This window comes from Anastrepha ludens, chromosome 5, assembly GCF_028408465.1.
Source record: "Anastrepha ludens isolate Willacy chromosome 5, idAnaLude1.1, whole genome shotgun sequence".
In the NCBI taxonomy this organism is placed as follows: domain Eukaryota; kingdom Metazoa; phylum Arthropoda; class Insecta; order Diptera; family Tephritidae; genus Anastrepha; species Anastrepha ludens.
The window spans coordinates 64167401-64183701 of NC_071501.1; the positions used below are offsets into that span (position 1 = coordinate 64167401).

Genomic DNA, 16301 nt, shown 5'->3' on the forward strand with positions numbered 1-16301 from the left:
CTTACGTTTAACTTATCACAATGACTTCTTGTATTCACTACTCTTCCTGCTTTCTTTTATTTCTTTACAGCGCTGTCAGCGAAGGTGTGCTCACTGATAATCCGCATCTAGTGCTGCTATTTTACTTGGCGCAGCGATTTCTACACGAACTAATAAAAAGTTATCGCCTCATACAGGTGGTGCCAATGGACATGTCCGGTTATTACGGTAAGTGGTTACGTGCACACAAATACTAAGGCAGACATGCATTCGTGCATTTAAACTTACTCCATAGTTCGCACCTCATACACACACCCTTACATATACCATAGTATGCGCATGCGTATGTAAAGTGGTTTCAAAGCGCATTCAAACTTGGTTTTACACTTACTCTGCAACTTATTTTATTGCTTTTATGGTTGTCAGTGAAAATCTCAAAGGTATGCACTGCTCACTTTTATTACCCCTGACAGCAATTGAAGTGATTTCGGCAAGCGTACTCGTACTCGTACTTAAATGGGAATTTACACTAACGAAAATCTTGTGAAATTTGGTCAGCGCAAAAAAGAGGCAATGCAAAGAAAAAAAAAGTTGAGTGTATTAGAACTGTAGATTCATATACGGTATGCCACTTACAGTCTCCAGTCTTATTTCAAAGTGACGGTTGAAGTATTGTAGTATAAAATATGGAGATTGTGTGCAGAATGGCTGAGCAAGGGTTTTAGTATAATTTTAGTGTTGAGGAAGGAAATAAGTATTGCGCTATTGTCACTTCTTCTGCTACTATCATTTCATGTTGAACCTAAAATACAAATCAAGTAAAACTTTCTACTCATCGCAATGAATATAAACCCACATGAAGAAATACTGTTACTCGCATACCCACACATGTGAATGCAAAAATTGATATACATTTGAAGAAATCATTGTACATTTTGTGTACTCATTCCACTGTAAAGTTTTTTAATATGTAATTTTACACCCAGCAAACCAAAGGGGGCTGAAGTGTTATCAAATGCATCTAATAAACAGAAAATTGTAGATAATTTTGGACACATTTTTAGAACTCTTAAATTTTTTAGAATTGTGCTAGAGCTTCCATAGTCCATAGTGCCACCAGAAATATTTTCGACCACTGAGCCTTAACTCGACCATTGAGTAACTCGGTCAACTACTTCTGTATGAAAGACAAACCTTTATGGCTCAATGAATGTCAATATGAAGGTTTCCGTTTAGGATTCCGAAGTAATATGGCACCTAAAAAAATCTTCTGATTTCGAGTTCTGAGTAGAATACAGCCGATTTCTTTTCCACTTTATATCCGCTTAATTTTGCTCAAAGGTATAATTTTGTTCACATAACGATTGTATGTAGCGGCTTAAAGAATTTTTTTTATTAGATCCATTTCTTTATTCCGATTTATTTTTAAACAATGAGCAATATTTTTACTTAAAACTATTTAATTCATTTAAGAGAAAAAAGAACATTTACGGAACACACCCAGTGGTGCAACCATTTACTAATTTTATGATAAATAATAATCTAGACTAATTTATTTTCATATGAAAACACAATGAAAACACAAACAAAGTCTCGGATCAGAACTCCCTACACTTATGACGACCCCTGCAAACGAACTAAGGGCTACGATATGAGACCATGCACCTGGAATGTCCAGTCCCTTAATGGGGAAGGTGCCTTTACCTGACTGGCTGATGTCCTCGTGAATGTAAAGGCTGACTTCACTGCCATCCAAGATGGACGGGACAAGGCAAGAAAAATTTAGGACCTTGCGACGTCTAATACAACAGCCATATAAAAGAGCGCAAATTTGGTGTCAGATTTGTTGTGGGAGAGAAACTTCGTCGCCAAGTACTGGCGTTCACTCGGGTGAACGAGCGTCTCGCAATAATCCGCATTAAAGCGCGATTTTTTTACATCTCCATCATTTGCGCACACGCCGCGATAGAAAAGAAGGACGATGCCACCAAAGATTTCTTGAGCCCCTGGAACGTACCTATGAGCGCTGCCCCCGTCACGACATAAAAATCGTCGGAAACTTCAGCCTGCATAACCAAACATTCGGTAATGGACAGAGGCTGATTGACTTCCCCGAGGCCCGAAACATGGTAGTCTGCAGCACCAGATTCCAGCATGAAAAGATACACCAAGCTACCTGGCTGTCTTCTGATCGGAAAACCCGAAACCAGATCGATCATGTTGTGATAGATGGGAGACAAGCTTCTAGTGTATTAGATGTACGTACGATCCGAGGACCCAACATCGACTCGGATCACTGCCTTGTTGCAGCCAAACTACGCTCACGACTCTAAGCAGCAAAAAGCGTAGATCTAACAACACAAGAATGTTCGACATCGAAAAACTGCAATCACAACATACATACTGCCCAACAAACCGGAACGCACGAGCAATGCAGACACATTTCTCGGTCTCTACGTACTGGCGCCGAAGAAGAAATCGGATTCCGGCGAGCCCGAAAGAACAGTTGGTACGACGAGGAATGTCGTGCTGCCGCAGAAAGAAAAGATGCAGCCTATAGAGCCACGCTGCGATCGGCCGCAACGCGAGCCATGTGGGATCGCTGCCGAGAGCTAAGGAAGGAAGAGAGACGTATTATCCGACAGAAGAAACGAAAGGCCGAAATACGTGAGCGCGAGGATTTTGAGATGCTCGCCAACAGGAACAACTACCGAAAATTCTACCAGAAAGTTCGGCGGCTTGCAGAAGGTTTTAAGAACGGGGCGTTTTCCTGTAAGAACAAAGCCATAGACATACCGCAGCGAATAAAGATCCAGCGGCAACGTTGGCTGGGTCATGTCGTCCGAATTTATACAAACGCTCCGGCTCTGAAAGTAAAGGGTTTTTTCATTGGCGCGGGTCGATTTTGGCGCCCTGTGGCAGCCATTTTGTTTTGGTGACATCTGTCAAATATTTTGTTTATTATTCAGTTGTTTATTACATCATGGCAAGTTACACCATTGAACAGCACGTTGAAATGATAAAATTTTATTATCAAAATGACTGTTCATTAACGCAAACGTTGCGCGCATTGCGCCCATTTTGCGGTAGACGTGGTGGCCCTTCCAATTTCTTATGGCCCATATTGAACCATATGGACCTAGATGACATGTGGTTCCAGCAGGACGACGCTACGTGCCACACAGCAAACGCCATTTCATTCCATTTCAACAGGTACCCGCTCTTGAAAAACCCTATATTTTATGTGGTACCAGCTGGTGGTAGTAGAGGAAGATGAAGGCATTCTCTGCGTTGAAAAGATTAGGTGGAGAAGGACTTGGCTTCCTTTGGTGTGTCCAACTGGTGCCGGTTAGCACGAGAAAAAACCACTGGCGCTCTTTGCTAAACTCGGCCAAAATCGCGTAAGCGGTTATCGCGCCAATTAAGAAGAAGAGGAATTATTCCTGTGATAAGAGGATTTGAGTAGGATTGTAGTCGTGTGTTGTGTGATGTGGCATATTTTCGTATTTTTTTTTATTATTTTTTTTTTTTATTGGCAATTGTATTTACAGTTAACTATAAAATACAATAAGCTTATAGCTATGTCTACTGTGGCCTTTTTCAGTTATTGTAGGTACTTTAAGATCACGATGAATTTGTGCACTTGTGTTATAATAAGGGGCGTTTGCGACCTTTCTGCGGGTTTCTGACTGGAATCTTTGAAGTATATATTTGAAGAATACCATATGTCCATATCGGTTTCAAGATAGCTGAATGAAGTGGCAGCTTACTTTCGAGAGAAACTCAGACTGTTTCTCGACTTGTTTGACAAATAAATATCGATTTTCGAGGTAGGACTTAATAAATATGTTATAATTTATTAGAAGAGTGTCTGTTATTTTATAGAGTAAGCCATCATTCCAAAAGCGGTCAACGGCTTGAGATATATCAAGAAAAGCCGCTGGGAAATATTTTTCTTATTCAAAAGCTTTGTATATGCTAGTCATGAGTCTATGGACTTGTTCGATGGTACTGTGTTTTTTCCTGAAATCGAATTGGTGATTCGGGATTATATTTCGTTCTTCAATTATAGGCATCATTCTTTCGAGGAGAAGGCAATGACTTAGATAGGTATGGGACGATATGATCCGACTTGTTCAGCGCTCTTTCCTGGTTTACTTGAGCTTAAAACCAAATAATGTAATAGAATTGTATACGTACGTAAGGGAAGTGAGCCCTTCTTCTGGGAATTGTTTCAACGCCTCTCCTCTTATGAGGTCACATCCAGGCGCCTTCTTTTTTATGTTTTTTTATCACTTTTTTAACTTCATTTTTATGGGCGGGTCGATCTGTTGCGGTTGTTCTAGGGTATCCTTTACTTTTTGAGTAGCGCTTGGAGCGTCTGAGAGTTGGAATTTTTTTACCTTACATAGAGATTAGTCAGTAGCAGGGGTTGCATCAAATTTGCTGAAACAGTTTTGGAGCTGAGAGTTGTGCTATTTTTTAAAGAGTTCTTTGAGTTCTTGTGAGTGAGGAGTGAGGGAAGTGTTTCCTTGTCCTCATGATATCTGCTTCTTGGCATGATTTTCTTGCCTCTCGTTTTTCCTTCAGCTTTTCTTTTACTTCATGGGTGTGTGGTGTGGCTTGGTGAGGCATAGTGTGGAGTTCCATGTCGCCTATTCGACACAATTAATGAAATGCTTGACAGCAGTTATAATGTCTTCATTGCACTTGAGTGGATGTTTTAAGTTAATGGTTGAAGTAATAAGGGCTCGGAAATACGGCCAAAAGGTTTTACTGTTGTGGAGACAACAGTGGGCAAGTGATTCAGCTGAATCTTTATTTAGTGTGACAAATGCGGGAGAGTGATCGGAGCCTAGTTCATAACACGAGCTGCAGGTTATTTCTCTGGCTGGAATACCTTTCGCTACACAAAAGTCGACGAGATCTGGTATATTATTACTTTTATTATTATATTTTATTATTATTTTATTATCAGTGGGCTAATACGTTGGAGAGCCTGAGGAGGCTGTGGTGAGATTCAATTTCGCGATCTTTTGAGGTAGAGAGACAGGACCCCCAATGGATGTGTTTGGCATTATAGTCTCCTCCAGCTAGAAACCTGTTTCCAAGGGTTTTAAAGAATTTTTCATACTCCTCTGTCTTGATAGCATGGTGGGCTATACACTGATGGGATTGTGAAAGCCTCTGTAGAAAAAGAGTTTGCTGTGATAGTGCTGTAATGCATCTAGAGAATAGCAGAGCCGGCATGTGCTTTTTCGTCGGGGTGCATTGTGTGATTGTAATTTGGGATTCAAAATAAAGTTCTAGTTTAAAGTGAGTTTCAGAGATCAGGAGAATATCTATATCGTGTAATTTGAGCAGAAAGGCGCGATCATTTCTTACCTTTCGCCTGAAGATTCGTATGTTGTGTCTTTGGGCTGAGATTCTGGACCATGAGGTGAATTTGAAACGTGTCTTGGCGGTTGGGTGACAGGTGACTTAAGGAAATCGAGATAAATATATACATTTATACCAATACCAATATGCTCAGAACATTGAGAGGAGTCGATTCAGCCATGCCGGCCTCTGCCCACTACAATTCGGGTACAAATGAATATATTTCAATGAAACTTGATACACATACTAGGTTCTTCAATGAGTTTTGCGGTTCGATAAGAGAGTACATTGCCACTAGCCTAAATGTTTTTTGTGTACCTACCTGTAATGTTGGTACACTCTTTATATGAACGTAAGTGAAGATTCATTTGAATCTGTAAATTCGTTCTTCGTTTACAAGCCATTTAGTATCGACGTGTCGCAGTATTTTCTACAAAAGAAAAAGTCAGGTATCGTGCACTGATTGAATTTTTATTTTTGGAAGGATTAAAAACAAAGGAAATTTATGAACGAATATTGAAAGTGCATAAGGACTTTGCACAATCAATAAGTGCGGTAGAAAGATGGGTTGCTGAATTTGGAATTTGAACCTTGTCGCACAAGCCTTGAAGCCAAACCACGTCAAAGTCGTCCAAAAGCAGGTGCCAGTTTTTTAAGATACGAATGTTGTGGGTTTCTTGCCAAATGGTTGCACAATTAATTTTGAATATTATTGTAACCTTTTAGAGCAGCTGAAGGACATACTAATTGCGAAAGGACACAGTTTGCAAAAGAAAAAAATTATTTTTCATCAAAACAATGCAGCGTTTTGACCACGTTTCCACGAAAGTCGGTTCTACGTTACCGAAACGACCCGGATATCCGGCCAAGGACTGTCACTCCAGTAGCAATCTCCGTATGTAAATATGGGGAATGTTTATGCTGCTACAACAACAACAAACAGCATTTTGACAATGGCTAAAATCCATGAACTAAAGTTCGAATTGTTGAAGTTTCCACGGTATTCAACAGATTTGGCTTCTATCGCCTTCCATCCGTCATAACAGCTGTGGAAACGTATTTTGCAACCCTTCTAGATTCTCACTTCAGGGATGAAACTCGAATCATAAAATTGTGTTTTTCTTATCGAACCGCAAAACTTATTGAAGAACCAGTATTACTCTTTGCCCAAGATTGTAGTATTCAAAGTAGGCGAAATTAGTCTATAACCACGCCCATCTTCCATATAACGATAACTTTCAAAAACGGTAAAACGCAGTTAGTTTGGGACGGATGCTGGATTAGTATGAGTTTAAAGTTTTTGTTTGTTAGTATTAAAAATAAATAATTTGTTAAGTTGTTAAGTTGGGCTTTAATTTTCTTTTAGTGTAAGCACAAGACACTTAGCTTATATAAATATTTGATTCAATATGACCATATTCTTTATGCTCTATTTTTCTATTGATGACATTGCAGTGCAAAAATTATCGGAACAGAAGTCATGCTGTTGCCACTTGTAAGCCCTCAAAGAAGACTCCGAACAGAATTTTGGGAAAATTGTTAGTTGGCAAGGTTTGGCAAAAAGCTTGGGATATAGATATTATATTATATTCAGTTTATTACAAAATGATATGGTGTAAAAAAATGGATCGGAGTTAATTTTTCTAAATAAATTACAGAAATAATTACTACTGTAGACTACTCCCTATGAGGATCACTATACCCAAATGCCTCTCGAAAATAATATAAAACTATATTTAATTGCTATTTAGAAAAGTTACGAAAAATTTAAAACCTGTTTTATTATACTGATATTTTTAAAACTTTTAACTGTTTTATGATTGTTAAGCGAGACATCCTGCTCCCGACCTCAAATACTTTAAAATTACGTTACGAAAGGAGCTTAAAAGATGCAGTCGAAGTCCAACCCCCAGGAATAGTATCAATTGTTAAATATTTAGCAGAGTTTTTCCTCTATATTCTGCTGAGCATTTTAATGGTGCCTTACAAATCAAGGAATCCACGGTTTTTCTATTTTTTGAAGCTTCCTGTTCACATTCTCATCAGATCTAGGACACCCAAAAACCTCTAACATTAAAAATATTAAAAAGTATCGAATGATAATATCAAAAGTATCCAAAGTTTTTTTTTTTAATATTGTGTGTCAGATAATCCAAGTAACTCACTAAAGTGTTATTCGTTATGGTTACCCGAAAAACCTCCTAATTACCTTCTTGATAAAAGCATCTTCAAGCGAGGGTTTTATAAAGCATTTCTCTGAGAGCAACACTCCGTGGAAAAACTGATTATGCACAGTGTTTCTTCAGACAGTTAGCTCTTGCTCCGAGTATAGCCGTGTTCACTTAGGGTGCGTGCATGTCAGAGATGCGATAAGCGATAAGAGCGTCGATAAGAGCGAAGCGTAGAAAATTAATGCATGTATTTTAATAGAAGTGTGCATGTCGGAGCAGCGCGCTAACTCACTCTTCGCTCGCTATCATCGATAAGAGCGTAGAAATTGTAGGCTAGTAATTTCTTCGCTGTTATCGATAATGGACACAGAAGATTTTATAAGTGCAGTATTTTTAAAACCTGCAATTTGGGATCAAAAAGATCCAAATCACCACAACAGGTTCGTTTTGGATAAATTGTGGCAAAGTATTGCAGCAGACACATGAACTGGTTAATAAATCAATACCTATTTATATTGAATGTAACACTGAAAACAGCACGGCTAGATGTGATGACAATGCATAAAACAATGAATATCCGATTTAGATTGACAATATTCTAAATGTTTAAAATATTTCTTTTTTTTTTGTTATTTACCAATGAATATGTTAATTTTTCTCCTATAAAATTATTCGTACGTGTGTACCTTATTGTAAGCATCAATCGCTCCTCTTGCAAGATTGGTCTGTTATGTCAGTTTTGCCAATTATGCTGCAGTCGATCCGAAATTTGAGACAGAATATAATCGAATGTATCGCTTGTCATTCTCATATATTCGAAAAACTTTTTTGGATCCTGTCTCAAACTATTATAGAGATGGTGAAATTCTCCGAGTTCTAGTCTCCCTTGGTTTATAGGATGCGCCGAAAACTGACGTTTTTCCCTTACAGTATTATGTAGATGATAATATGCAGCAGTAGGCGTCAACAACAACAACATATTTTCTTCCTCTGAATCACTCATTATTATAAATATTATAACTCTTCTCTTTTCAAAACTTAAATTGCAAATGCAACTAACGCTCTTATCGCAGCTCTGTTTTATACACCACACAAAACTAAAGCTCGACGCTATGCTTTTGTCGCTGCTCTTATCGACGCTCTTATCGCTTATCGCATCTCTGACATGCACGCACCCTTAGGGCTGAGCGTCTTTTTACACTGGGTTAGAAACCTCTGTGCACATTAGACAACGAATTGCAAAATATATATTTTTAGTAGCGATGGCTTATCGGCAGTCACAATTATAGGGTTTTCTTTTTCCATAGAAACCATCTGCCATTTGGAGCCGTCATTATTATTGCGCACTGCGATTAAAAGAGATCGATTGTGCAAGGCTCAAATATAGGGTACCTCAATTTGAAGGCTTTTTAAAAATTTTAGCTCATTCTGGAGTTTATTGTTTCAAAATTTAGATGGTAAAGCCGTTTTCTGCCTAGAACTTTGCCAGTGTTCAACGAAACTCTTCTCCTGCTACCTCCTGAGAAGTTCGTTGATGTGGTCCTTTGTTAATGTGGCGTTTGGCGAACTACGAAAGGATGTCTATACCGTGAACAATGGCAATCGGGACTTATGCTACATTTTTTGTTGTTTTTCCCAACTTGAAAGTATAATTAGTACGAGCACTTTGTTTTTAAATTATAACTAGTATTAAAAACTTTTGCTTACTATGCATGCTCCTATATGTGTGTGTGTACAAGTCTGTTTGGGTTGGTCCTTATGCCGACTTGCCATTTCGTTGAATTGCTTGTCTCGCTGCAAGCATTACTACAAACTTCTTCAAGTTCATTGCGTATTACCTTCGCTCTTGCTTCCCTTTGTAACCCAATACACTCAGCAACTCTCAGCAGCATCCCAACAACTCTCACTTTGCTTTAGTAGCTTAGCAAAACTTTGCTTTACTTTCAATTTAAATCCTTTGCACGCGCTCTGATTGCATTGGCTTGAACTACTTCTGCTACATTTAATGCAGGAACTATGCTAGCACTACTACAAGCGCAAACAAACTACTTAAAATAATTTCAATTCTTGTGCACTGCTCTACAGAATTTGCAAGTTTTTTCACATAAAAATTTAGTTTTGGTGAGACATCGGTGGATACATCGTAGTTTGCGCAAGCTATTTTCCAAACTATTTGTTGAGTTTAAGTTGGCAAAGCAGTAAATATTTTAGAGATTTTCAATAAATAAATAATATTTAAAACTCCTGAAAATTTAGCCAGAATATATTACGTAGAAAATTGTCTTTGAAAATATAAATATTTATTATTTTTTGGCCTTCTTCGTATTTTTGCCGAAGAGAAAACTGAAGTTGCGTCAAGAGAACTTGCAAGGCATGCAACTTTATTTGGGTGATGATCTTATTCACTTATAGTTGATTTGTCAAGGCTTCTTCAAGCCTTCTTTGAGTCTTTTAGTGAAAATAACCTGTCGAACCTTAGGAAAACCAAGTTTTCTTCGTCATTCAGATACTTACTGTTATACACTGGCTATATACAGCGGTGGTACGGCCTATCATGACATAGAGTGTTTGATTGAAAAATAATGAGCCTTCCCGCGCGGAGCGTCTGCCAAGCGATCAACCGAATCGGCTGATGGGGGAAAATGATCGTTGGGCCTTCCCCTTCCACTAGAAAATGGTTCCAGTTCGCTGGCAACAGCGGTGCAGTCAACATCGCTCCGCGCGTGAAAGCTGTTTTAAAATTGTGTTAGGATTTTGCAGTGGCGAAAATGCAACGATCGTTGGAGCAACGTTACTCGATCAAAGCGTAAAGCTAAACAAAACGAGTACCGGAACCATTGGGCTACTCAAGGAGGCATACGAGGCCAATCTCTGTCCAGCGGCCAGGTAAAACGGTGGTACAAGTCGTTCAAGGAAGGCCGGGAGGCCCAACCTCGTCAACAATTGGACTCTTCATCACGATAATGCGCTGGCGTACGCCGCCTTCCTCTGCACCTCTGCATTGGCCAAGATGGGGGTTCGGGTGCTTCCCCACCCTCCCTACAGCCCAGACCTGTCCCCTCCGGACTTCTTCTTGTTCCCGCGCCTGAAAAGAAAGCTGAAATGGAGGCGTTTCGACTCCATCGAGGCGATCCAAAGAACTGTGACAGCCGAATTGAAGGCGATTCCGGCGGATGAGTTTAAAAAATGTTTCCTGCAGTGGAAGGACCACTACGAGCGGTGTATTGACGCTCAAGGGTCCCATTTTGAAGAATATTAGTCCTATAAGCCAAAAGTTGTAATAAAAATGCTTAAAAAAAATAAGGCTCATTACTTTTCAAACAAACCCTGTACGGTGTCTTAGTCTCGTGGCCAACACTCGAGAAAAGAACAACAGTAAAACGCCTAGAAAGTATTCAAAGGGGCGCTAGTCTCTGCATAAGCGGGGCACTAAAGACTACGCCCACGGCAGCGATGAATGTCATGCTTATGAGCTGATATTACTCAATGTTCTATAGAATTTCATTGAACAATTTTTAGAATTCGGCTGGGGAAGAAAAAAGAGCGTTGCTATGCTGATCAATCATCAAATGCCTTTTTGGGGGGTTAGAAAAAATATGTATCTTTATTATTTTTCGATGGGATTTGTAATTACAGTGCGAGAAGCTGAAAGTTATTTCATTATTGGTTCAAAATCAAGCAAATTAGATTGTTGGACAAGGCTGGTAATCGTAATAGGTAGTTTCCCAGTCACAATTGCTCTTTCACCACCACCAATAAGGTTTTCCTACTAAGAATTGCGTACTAGATTTGCGTATTCAAATTCTTGTATAGTCGAACTTTTAAGCGTTAAGCAATTGTTTAAAAAGGATCTGTTAGAAGATCCTCAAAGATGCAGAAGGTGTTTTGGACAACCAAGGTTAGGAACATGTTACTGGTATACAAAAATTCTTTTAAATCTTAGTGTGACTCCATTCTGCTGCATTTTACATTCTGACTGTCTATCTATCTCCCTATCTGTGTCAGTATATATACCCTTTTCAAAATAAAAGTCGAAAACTGAAACTAAATTGGAAAGTCATATATCGGCACTTTTTCACCGAACTTTTGATGCTGCCCATAAATTTATTCAATATTGTGTTAATGAATATAGAGATAAATTAATATAAATTCCAAATTAATGATTTCTTGAATTTTCATTTGTATTATTCATCATTCCACAGAAAACCGCGCCGGACCTTCCAACCTCGGCAATGTCATCAGCCAAATATTGCTTTGCAAGCAAATAACACCCGACTTCAATCAGGAGGAATTATGCAGCATTACAAAGGATTCGCAGGATATAGCGGTGCTATTGTCTGAGATGCAAGAGTACATGCCACAACATGACACATATCTGGGTGAGTACCAGCAAATGCACGAAAATTGTTCGTGTAATTACAATAGTTGCTATTACAATCGACTGGGGAAAAACACGAAATTATTAGTTCGAGCGTGAAAATGTTAGCATGTGTGTGTGCAATGCGTTACACATTAGGGATCGATGGGGCACTTTAGTGGAATTACTTACAGTTCATGGGGCAGCAATGGGGCATACGGAGTGACATGCATACATATACGTATTGTGTTTATTGTATGCATGTGGAATGCAATCATATTCGTAGCTGCAGCAGTGCTCACCAACAATTAAAATTTAAGTTATCGAGCCAGTAATGAATGTGCCCACTCTTCATGTTTGTATGTATGTAAGTGCATTGGTAAGTATTATTTTATGTGTGTGCATGTGTATGTGTTTGGCCCTTGCCAGTTGCTGGCATTGATGGATCCGGTTAAGTGAGAAAATTGTATCAACAAGTTGGCAGGACAGTAGTTATCAGAGCAATCAGCAAGCACAGTAAAAGTTTTAAATGATCAGAGGGCGCGCATATGTATGGTGGGGCAACACGCCAATTCGGGATGTAGAGAATCAAGAGCTCATGCCAAGTGCACAAATTTGCTTTGCAACTAATAAAAATTATAATTACGTTTTAGCTGCTTAATTTAATCGTCTAACAATTCCGATTACTTGCAACAAAGAGAGGTACTTTTTATATTTAGGTGTGCTGAAGTTATTTCTGGCAACACTATGCGTGTCATCTGCTATTACTTATCATCTGTTTCTTTATTCTTATTCTTCTTATTTCTGTGACCGCATTAATATCGTCTTTTGTAAATCTCTATATAAAGATTGCTAAATAGTTCGTGCATCGCATTAGGTTATGCGCCCAGGTGTCCAAAATAAAGCGTATTTAGTCCCATAGTTTGTCCATGGATAATATTTTGAAGATAAATCAAAATTTGGTAAATCAAATCGACACATACAAATATAGCGAGACATTTAGTGTGATGTTCACGAGTTCTGCATCCAGCTCATCCCGGATCGAGTTGTTGTCGAAGGAGAATTTCGATACTTGGAGCATGCAAGTAGAAGCATTGCTGGTCAAAAACGATCTGTGGGAATATGTAAGTGGTACTATTGTGACACCGCCAGAAACCGAGCCTGTTGCAAGAAGCACATGGTTGAGAAATGAAAGTAAAGCTAAAGTTGATTTGATTTTGGCTATACATCCATCGTGGATGTGAGACATCACGAGAAGTGTGGGTCAAGTTGGAATCGATTTATGCGTCAAAGGGTCTGGCGCGAAAGGCAACGCTACTGAAGCAGCTAGTGCTATAGAAGTTGACGGAAGGCGAAGATGTGAAAGAGCATATTGAGAAATTTTTTGATCCCGTAGACACAAGACCGACGAGAGGGGGGGGGGGGGGGGGGGGGGTAGGGTACTTTTTCCCCCGGGCACGGAGTTCTAAAAGGGCTCGGACTCGAGATTATACGTATTTATATGCACAAGACATAAATGGAAAGGGCCCGCATTTGCAATTCTCCCCCGGGGCCCGGATATGCTCTCTACGACCCTGGTTATACCATTGGAACTTTTTCCTTACACTTTTATACCATCTTGTGGCTTTTATAAACGAGCTTAACTTCGTTAGTTTAAATTGCGCTATATCCGCTACATCTATTGAAAATGTACTGCCAAACGGGTAATGCTAATGCTTCACACTCACAAAGGAAGTGGCTAATGGTTTCCTTCTCTTCTGTATTATAGCGTCTTCTACAATAATCATAGTATGGAATTCCCAGCCTTCTAGCATGGTTACCTATTAGACAATGACCATCTAATACACAAATCAACGTTCTTTTATTCTCTCTGTTCAGTTTTAGCAGGCGTTTTGAACGACCACTGTTGAGCTTCGACCATGTCAATTTGCTTAATTCGCATGTTATCAGTTTTTGCCATTTTATATTTACTATTTTAAAAGTTTCTCTGTCTATCAGTAATTTCCAAGTGGCTATGGACATGGATATCAACGCTTTATCCGATTGTTTCGGTTGTACCTTTTCGGGCAAGTTCATCTGCCATACAGAGTCCTGCTATATTTCTATGACCTAGCACCCATCTAAAGCCGGCCATCATACCAGTACGCCTTAGCTGAAATTAGTCTGACTATTGCTGCGTGAAACCAATGAACATTGTAAGGGGAAAGTCCCCAAGTTGATGCTATTCATCTTTAAATGCTATAGTAACTATTCTTGCGCTATCTTCGACATTTGACTTGTAATTGAGTTTCTGCAGTTAAACGCTTTCTGGTTGATTAAGACTATCTTTAATTTCCCTTGTCACTATTTGCATAGAGTATGGATTTTTGACAAAAATTAAAAACCAAAAAAATCAGCGGCCTCAAATAGGACGGAACTCAGTTGAATGATAAAATTTACATTCTTCAACGACAGGCCGAAAGAAAGGAAAACGAAGGAAAGAGTAAAACAAATATTTTCTTTAGATATTTGTACATGAGGTGCAATTGAAAATGGGAAAGAATACCCTTTCAGGAATGTGTGAGAGTGTATAAAAGAAAAGTGCGATTGGTGTTTACAGATGCAAGAAAAATAACTGAAGTCATTCTTTAGGAGGAAGACAAAGTTTTCTTCCATAGCAAAGTATTCGTAGCAAGAACTAAAGAAATGCCTTTCATTTGTTGACCAGTTCTTTCAGAGTAATTTTGAGAAGTTATAATAATTTTCTATTTCATTTCAAATCCATTTCTTATTCCCCTTGCACTAAGAACAAAGATGGCATAGATAACAACATATGAATTATCGCCCAAATAATTTCATAAATTTAATATGAATTTGCTTTTCTCTTTCTTCCTATCTGCCTACCTTCCTGATCACATAGAGCGCAGTGCGGCGCTTGAATCGGTGAAAAGCAATCACAACTTCATTTGCAAGAATATGAGTTTGTTGTGCTGCATGTCACGTCCGAGATATCTCTGAGAGGAAACCTAGGGAATGGAGGGAGGGCAGCGCCCAACTACTACAACAGCGACTTCGGTACCAGCAATAGCAACAACACCAACAACAGCTAACACTACATTAAGCAAATGGACGGACACATTTTGTCAATTGTGTCGAACGAAAAATGCAAATAATAACACATAGTAGGCAATTAAGAGAAGAGGTAAGCGAGAGAGAGAGACAAAGAGCGAGTATTAAATAAATAAATAGAAGTCAAAACAAATTAACTAATGTAATAAGATATACTTGTACGAGTATGTGTGCATGTGTGAGTACGCACATAGGCAAAGCTGAGACGCTAAATAGCAGGAAAGTAAACAAGTAAATAATTGACAAGTTTAGTTATAACTCTCGCTATAGCGAATAAACAAAAACAAATAAAGCAAATGTCAATAAATCAAATGCTAAATTCAAAAGTAACTTTTGTTGTTGGAGCACACGCGTCGTACATATGCACGTATATGTATGAGTGCATATGCATGTATTAATGTACTTCTGACCTTCTCTATTTGTTACTAAATGTAATTACAGTGCACTTACCTATGTGTTTCGCATACACAAATCCAACACTCACACACACAATCAAAGCTTTTCCTAATTAAATGCTGTATTTAATAGTGACTAAGTAACACAATTAGTTTATAGGTTAGAATTAAAACAATTTTTGAAATTAACTATGAAAGAGGCATTAGCATTTAAGTTATCATGCGCTATCACCCAAATTGGCTGCATTAGTAAAATTAAGTGTTATTTCAGTTGATCTGCGTTATTAGGAAAGTGGCGCGCTTTTAAGCAAAATATTTTCCAAAAATGCAGAAAGAGAAAGGAAAATAAATTTGTGTTGAAAAAACTAATTATTTGAGTAAACTTTTGTATAATCTGTTATTCCTATAGATTTTATTTCTATCTTTGCGGACTATGTTTTTGATAAAATTGATGTACATATTAATAATTAAAAACAGCTGCACTAAAAATTCTTACATCACTCTCATATACGAGTATAATAAATTTTTCCCTTTTCATTAAAAAGGGAGAGCAAAACGTAATTTAAATATCATTCCCGCCTTGACATGAGTCTATTTAGAAATGTAATAAATTTGATTTTAATAAAAGTTGCTTTCACAACTCTCTTTTTGGCGTGACAGATTCAAAATTTTATCATAACAATTTTTTATTATACGCAAAAGAAATTTCAAAACAAAAAAAATAAAAGAAAAAGATATTTCAATATGTACATACATGCAATTTACCATACACTTTTTGTTTTCGTTTATTTCTGGCGTTTAAGTTGAATTTTGGGCTTTGATATACTAAGAAACTTATAGTAGAATTTAGTGACAAATATTTCTTGGTACATTTTATGCCTGTTATGAGTATTTTTGGCCATTTTCCGCAAA

The 16301-nt window shown here is 38.2% G+C and overlaps 1 protein-coding gene across 1 annotated transcript in view; it reads left to right on the forward strand.

The window, feature by feature from the left end:
• LOC128864325 (uncharacterized) overlaps positions 1-14935 on the forward strand; it is a 113579-nt gene extending 98644 nt beyond the window's left edge. The window contains exons 3-5 of the mRNA XM_054103934.1: positions 71-207; positions 11732-11908; positions 14786-14935. Coding sequence (XP_053959909.1) covers positions 71-207; positions 11732-11908; positions 14786-14883 — 412 coding nt within the window. The 3' untranslated portion in view covers positions 14884-14935. The remainder of the gene's footprint in view (positions 1-70; positions 208-11731; positions 11909-14785) is intronic.
• Positions 14936-16301: the final 1366 nt, after the last annotated feature.